Source organism: Myotis davidii, unplaced genomic scaffold (assembly GCF_000327345.1).
Source record: "Myotis davidii unplaced genomic scaffold, ASM32734v1 scaffold129, whole genome shotgun sequence".
In the NCBI taxonomy this organism is placed as follows: Eukaryota; Metazoa; Chordata; class Mammalia; order Chiroptera; family Vespertilionidae; genus Myotis; species Myotis davidii.
Genome location: NW_006383019.1, coordinates 449588 through 457115, shown reverse-complemented (window position 1 = coordinate 457115; position 7528 = coordinate 449588). Strand labels below are relative to the sequence as shown.

The 7528-nt window shown below is 39.9% G+C and overlaps 1 protein-coding gene across 1 annotated transcript in view; it reads right to left on the bottom strand.

The window, feature by feature from the left end:
• The window catches only part of ZSWIM7 (zinc finger, SWIM-type containing 7), a 40930-nt gene that overhangs the window by 26682 nt on the left and 6720 nt on the right, over positions 1-7528 (bottom strand). Inside the window, exon 4 of the mRNA XM_015558347.1 lies at positions 5927-6029. Within this exon, the coding sequence (XP_015413833.1) occupies positions 5927-6029 (103 nt within the window). The remainder of the gene's footprint in view (positions 1-5926; positions 6030-7528) is intronic.

The window sequence follows — 7528 nt, the reverse complement described above, 5'->3', positions numbered from 1 at the left end:
AACTTAAGGGAGAGCATTAAAGTAGATTCTTTTCCCTAAAGAAAACCCACCAATACCCAGCAGCGATATGATAATTCTTGGGTCTCTAAAGTATTACCAATGACTAACACATTAGATCTCTCAGCCTTAGTTATCGCCCGTTACCTCTTCTCTCTGGATATAAAGTTCAGCAGAAGCCCCTGGAATCCCACATTGGTATTGGCCCACTATCAGAATACTCTGGATTATGCTGAATAAATTAATGCCTGGTGATTTACAGAGGGGGAGAAATTCTAGTTTCCCTTGCCTGATCCTTTCAAAGGCTGGCTCAGACTAAAAATACAATGTTTAACCACCCGAGGCAGTAAATACCATAAAGAGACAGCAAATTATGAATCTGCTCCGTCCTTATCTAGCAGTGAACAACTAGTGAACCCAATATCAGGCAAAAATCTGAGAAATGTTTGGAACTGGAGATTGACCTTAGGAATCACCTACTTCCTTTACCTTCAATAGAAACATGACCTCTTATGGGAACTGCTCCCAGCTCCCATACATAGTCTGGAATTGACCCTGAGAAGGAGAGAACTTTTAAAAAAAGAAACATGCAGAAAAGGACACTCAGGCCCATGGCCGGATGTGCAGGAACGGCCCTTGGAGGAAGTCTGCTGTGGCTTCAGTGAGGTTCTAAGGAGGCTGAGCCACCTTAGAGGGCCATCACTCACAGGCACAGCTTTATGACAGCTCCAAGCCTCCCCCAGCGGTAAACTGTGTACTTATTGTTCTCCGTGTTTGGTGCCTCTCTCTGAAAGAGGATTACACATTCCTGCCCTATTAAGTACAGCCTGGCTATGTGACCTGCTTTAGCCAGTAAACTGAGTAATCAAGCAGAAACGTAAAAATTGATGCATCCCATGTCCTCCTTTCCTCTGTGGTAAGATCCAGGGGTCTACATAGGTAGGGCTTCTCCACCAACTGGGACCCTTGAGGAAAATATTTTAGAGTAGAGCTGCACTGACTTTTAATGGATCTGCAGCATGAATGACATATAAAACTGTAAGCCCTTGAAATTTTGGGGTCATTGTTACCACAGCATAACTTAGCCTTTCCTGACATGCATCCCTCTTCCTAGGTGAACCAAGAATCTTTATTAAAAAAACAACTCGAGTGACCAAAACTTAATGGCGACATTAGCACAATTACCATTATACCTGGAGGACAGGAAGAATATAGAAAGCTGAACTATGGGAAAATAACTAGCAGGTATCAAGGCAATGCCTGATTCAACTTTTATCATTTCAGAACCTTTGAATTAAGCCAAATTCTTACTATATTACAATACAATGAAACCATTAAGGTTAACTTGAGGGTGTATATAAGATTCAAAGTCCAAGCTGACAACCATATTCCAGGAAGTTACCATTTTTTTTTGACAAATAAAGCAATGTAATATAATACAGGATGTAAATGATGAAAATTAAACAAGTCATGGTAATTTTAGGAGGAACAAAAAGTCAACAATAACTGAAATATTTCAAACAAAATCTTTAAGATTTTAGACCGGACAGTGTGGCTCAAAGGTTGAGTGTCAACCCATGAACCAGAGGTCATCAGTTTGATTCCAGGTCAGGGCACATATCTAGGTTGCAGGCTTGACCAATCCCCAGTAGGGGGCAGTGTAGGAGGTAGCTAATCGATGTTTCTCTCTCATCGATGTTTCGCTCTATTCCTCTCCCTTCCTCTCTCTCCAAAATCAATAAAAACATTAAACAAATATTTTAACTAATAACTAGGTTGAAGAACTAGAGGACACTTAGAAGTCCAGTTGGGCAAGTTAAGTGTACGCTGATACCGGAACTGACACAAAAACAATCTGAAACTAAAAGACATGGGAAAAATTCAAAGATCCTTCTTGTTTAAAGCACTTTGGCTATAAAAAAAACAAAGCCAGTGCCCTGATGGGGAATGGAACCCAAAACCATTTGGCGTGTGGGATGACACTCCAACCAACTTAGTCACCCAGCCATGGTGAGTACAAAGGTATATTTTGTTTTCCTTTTTCATAGTCAGAGGTATTAGAACAATCGGGATATGAATGGTAAGGGCCCAGATTAAAAAAATTTTTGAACATTGCTGCTGTGGCTAAGTCCGCTCTGGTGAAAGACTGTGATGTACTGTTTGCTGGTATAAGAACTTTGGATATCATCAAAATGACTTTGCCTTCTTTGCTAAGAGTGATCGCTTTAGAGGTCCCGATGCTTCCTGGTCCTTCCTTGTATCCGCAACCGGTGCCATGAAACCTTCCAGGGCCCTTCCACCCAGTGCCCTTCCATTGTCTCACCTCTTGACTCAGATCCATCATTTAACTTGCTTTGGTCAACGGGATGTTAGCAAATGTGACTGACACACGAGGCTTGTAGAAGCACTTGTGCATTTCTGTCCACACTCTTGCCCTTTTCTGTCACCATGAGAACAAGCCTGGGCTAGTCTGATGGAGGACGAGACTTACGGAGCAGAGCTGAATGACTCCCGCCGTCCCAGCCAGGGCCATTCTACATCAGCCCAAATTGGCCAGCCAACCACAAGACATGTTGATGGGCTCAGCTAAAACCAGAAGAAATGCCCAGCTGACCTGCAAATAAATGCTTCTTGTTTTAAGCCACTGAATATTGGAGTGGAACCTGCAGCGTTCTTGTGTCCATAAATAATTGAAACAACCTGTAATTATCCCTTAGAAAAAAAACATTCAACTGGGCAAAAGTCACAGAGGATCCTGAGTGATTTCTTATTGTTCTACTAACACTATATATTTTGCATTGACTTCAAGAGAATCCTATAGCCAGCCACTCAGTGCTACTTGAATGAGACTTGATTTAAAATGGAACATGTTATTTTGTGTGGGTTGATTTCAAAAACTCTGGCAATACTTCCACTTAGTATATGTAGCATTACTAGGCACACAATAGTTCAGTCCATAAAGAGGGATAAGGCAGAAACTGCAAGTAATTGAGTTAAATTCATATGTTAATAAACACAAATGCCAATATAGCTTTTGTCAAGAGCAAATGTTGACAAGGGAGGAGTGGAGGTGAGTGGAATCAGCAAAATGGGAAAAATGAGGCTGGGAAAAGGAAAACTGGATTCACTTTGTTCCATTTAAAGACAATGAGGTGTAGAAATGAATGTTGGGAACAAAGACCAAGCTTTCAAATCTTAACCTCATTTATACTCTGCAAGTCCAACTTATTAATAAAAGGTTGAGTGAAAAGAGGCAAAGAGGTAGTTTTGTTTGGCGGCATGGTTCTTTAATTCTTTCTTTGTGCTTTGAAATCAAATGAGTGTTCTTTTCTACTTTCTGACTCTTTATATAGCTTTGCTATTTCATTCACTTTCTTTTGTGGTAGAAAGAAGTTGGCTGTATAGTAAATATATAAGAAGTAGCAGGCTGAGAATCAGTGCCCCCTACACTGAACACATCTTAGCAGTTATTCATCTGTAGCTGTGCTCGGAGGAGTGCTGGTTGGGGGACCTGTACTTGGTTAATTCATCATATTGCAGTGGGGCCTTGACTTACGAGTTTAATTTGTTGAGACTGAGCTCGTTAAGGAGCTTGTTAACTCAAATTACTCTGTCAACTCATGCAAAAAAATCAGCCAAGAGATGGCTGGTATCTCAAAAAACTCATTAGTCGGACACTCGTAAGTCAAGGCCCCACTGTACTTGGAAAGGTCCTTATTATTTTATACAGCAGTGTGGTTACCTAGCAGTAGGTCATTAGCATTTTAGTCTTCTTTTCCTCACAACAACAACAACAAAAAAATAAAAACAAAAAAAGTTTCTTCTCAGTTACAAACATTATTTAATAGCTCTGATTATTAATCTATAAATTCACCAGGAGAAAATTCTAATGGGCAGCCTCTTTTAAGTAAACACAATCCAAAAGTTTTAACCACAACATTCAACACTAATTACCCCATTTTCCTTAGGGAAGAAATGTATGAAGATTTTGCCAGGTTGGCTATGCTATACTACTGTGTGGAATGGCAAGTTAATTCACTAAGCAAAGGCACCTATTGGCCCAGCAGGCTTTGCTCAGGTCATTCATTCACTCAGAATTAATTGACATAGTCTCAGCTCTGAGAAGTTCATTGCAAATTAACCAGAATCCAAACACGGATATATTCCCCCTTTCCTGGTCTTCAGCAGGGCCTGAAATCCTATATAATAAAACCCTAATATGCAAATTGTCTGACACACGAGGCTTGTAGAAGCATTTGTGCATTTCTGTCCACACTCTTGCCCTTTTCTGTCACCATGAGAACAAGCCTGGGCTAGTCTGATGGAGGACGAGACTTATGGAGCAGAGCTGAATGACTCCCAAGCTGAATTAGCTTGGAAAAAAAGATAATATAGCAAAATCCATGTAATTAATCCTCCAGAATAAATGTTAACATGTTATTTACAAATGAAGAAGCCCTCTTTTTGCCTCATTAGTGGCACTATGATGCCCCCCTGGGAGGGAGGCAAGCAGCAGCGGCGATTGGTGGGGTGGAGCCACCAAACACTAGGTGCCAGCTGGGGTCCCCCCTGATCGCCCCGCCTGCCAGTCGCCCCACAGATTGGCCCTGATCGCCGGTCAGGCTTAGGGACCCTACCCTATATATTGGGAACAGTCTCAGATTTAAAAATTAAAACTTGGCAAGGCTACTCTAACACTGAAAAAACAGGATGATGCAGCGATGACATGTATGGACTCTGGCTTGCACATTTTGTGGTCAGCCCTGATTCTGACACTTCTGTGTGAAAAGCCAATTACTTAACTTCTCTCTGCTTCAGTTTTTCCACCCATAAGATGGGGAAAATGGTACTACTGCCTCAGAAGGATCATGTTATGTACTTTTTCTAATCAGGGCAAAAAACTGTAGCACACCATACAACAGCAAGATGCCTTTCACCTGTATGAAAAGTATGGTCATTGGTGCATGCAGTTTCCTGGATTGCGAGAGGGATGTCCGACTGCTGGTTTAGGCAGTTGGACATCCTCTGAGGGTGCAGGCAGGGCTGAGGGGACCCCCTCTTCCCCTCTGTGCACAAATTTCATGCACCAGGCCTCTAGTTCATTTATGAGAACTGACAGCTTCTTTTATCGCCTTCCAAGCCAGACATAAAATTTTAGAGATCACTGCCAATATTTTTATTTCACTCAATATTCCCTTCCCTCAATACCAGCTTCACTTACTGTTGTCTCATACAGCTAACCTGGAAGGTTGGGGGTTGGTTGGAGTCTGGCTCACTCTTTATATGAAAACAGGCAGTGTGGTATAGCAGTTACAAATCCCAGCAGCCAGCAGTGACCATTAGTTTTATTTTCTGCATCTCAGTTTCCTGAAAAAATACACTGCTGGATTTTTTATGAGAATTATCAACATGTGAAAGAGCCTGAAAAGAGGCTGTTACTTTAGAAATCTATCTGTGTTAAACTCTAGAGGCAAAACTAAAGTCCAAGTAGATTGTCTGCATTTAGCGCAGTTTGACCCTTAATAAACATTTCCTGACAAAACTTTTTAAAAGATCATTTCTGATGAATTTGAGCATGTGGAAGGACCTTAAAATGCATTTTGGATTTTGTTTATAAGCAAGAGATTATGAACAAGGTGACGATGTCAATACATTTGGGGGGAAAAGCAAAAGTGTAGTATACTCCATTAGATCTGAGAAGAGCCCTCCACATCACTGCTGGCTCTATACATTGCTGCTACATAGAGTTAATAGGTCATATTTATCTTATTTAATGACTAAAACACTAATTTTCTGTACTAAGTTTGGTCAAATGCTTTTCAATAGTGTAGGAAATACTTAAAGCTGGTCACCAGCTTCCACAGAGATTCTTGAAAACATTTTGTCCTAAGGGGTTTCTGTTGAGATAATCCCACCTCTAGATTTCTACCTGGTAAACATGCCTCCCACTGGGCGACGAGATTAAAGTGATGGACTGTCGATCAACTAGGTCCAAGGCCTGGAGGGCTGATGAGCCAAAGACAAACTTCAGCCTGAGAAATAGAAAGGTTTCAGGTTAGACTGTGACTCTAAAACTCACCTCAGTAATTTGACCCAAAGCATCACTCAAAGCATTCAAAAAATTTTAATTCATTTTAGCTTGGAAAAGAAGATAATATAGCAAAATCCATGTAATCAATCCCCCAGAATAAATGTTAACATGTTATTTACAAATGAAGAAGCCCTTTTTTTGCCTCATAGTGCTTCCTATTCTTCCCAACTTCCCTTCATTCCTGAGACAACCATAAGCTTTTGTTGGTTTCTTTCCTATTAACGTTTTTATATTTTATTATATACAGTATGTATGTATTTTTATACACACATATACACAAACAAACATGGTATATGTGGTACCGTTTTAAAAGTTAAAACAAGCCCAAACCGGTTTGGCTCGGTGGATAGAGCATTGGCCTGCAGACTCAAGGATCCCGGGTTCGATTCCGGTCGAGGGCATGTGCCTTGGTTGTGGGCACATCCCCAGTGGGAGATGTGCAGGAGGCAGCTGATTGATGTTTCTCTCTCATCGATGTTTCTCTCTCCCTTCCTCTCTGTAGAAAATCAATAAAATATATTTTTTAAAAAAAAGTTAAAACAAAAGATATGTTGTAGGCTTGTTGGTAACTTTTTTCCTACTCCAACATGCTTTTGAAAATGATGCACGCTGCCCTGGCCAGTGTTGCTCAGTGGTTAGAAGGTTGGTCAATGGCATGTACCTGGGTTTCAGGTTGAATCCCTGGCTCTGGGTTGCAGCACGTGCCAGAGGCAACCAATCGATGTGTATCTCTTTCACATCCATGTTTTTTTTCTTTGTCCCCCTCCCTTCTTGCTTACACTCTATCTCAAAATCAGTGGAAAAAATATCTTCAGGTGAGGATTACCAAAAAAAAAGAAGAAAAATTTTAAATTTTAATTACTTTTTGAAGAATATTCTATTATACGTATATATAAAAGTAACATGTAAATACTTGTTTTATAAGCATCCTATCAATGGGCACTCTGATAACTTCCACTTTACACTATTATAGATAATATTCAATTTTCCCTGTGCCTGTTCCTTAGTGCACATAAACGAGGATTTATCCTGAGTATATAAGTAAAAGCAAATTGCTGGGTTTTAGGATATATGCATTTTTCAATTTTAATAGGTGTTGCCAATAGCTTTCCACAGTGGAAATAGCACCCCCATCAGTGCTTGTATAAGAATTCTATTTTCTCTACATCCTCACCAACCCGATATTATAATTTTTCATGTTTGACCATCAGATAGGTGTTAAATTTGTACTTTTTAATTAATAATAAAAGCCATTCAGCTGTTCATGACATATCAGAAAAAATTATGTGGGAAAATTATATTAGGTGAGAAAAGTTAGACACAAAATTACATATTTAGAAACTCTCAATCGTGTTAATTTTTCTTTAAAGAACTACAATTATCTCAAAATAAACCTTTTTTTTTTAAAAACAAGAGGCAAAAAAACAAAATGTTATTGTG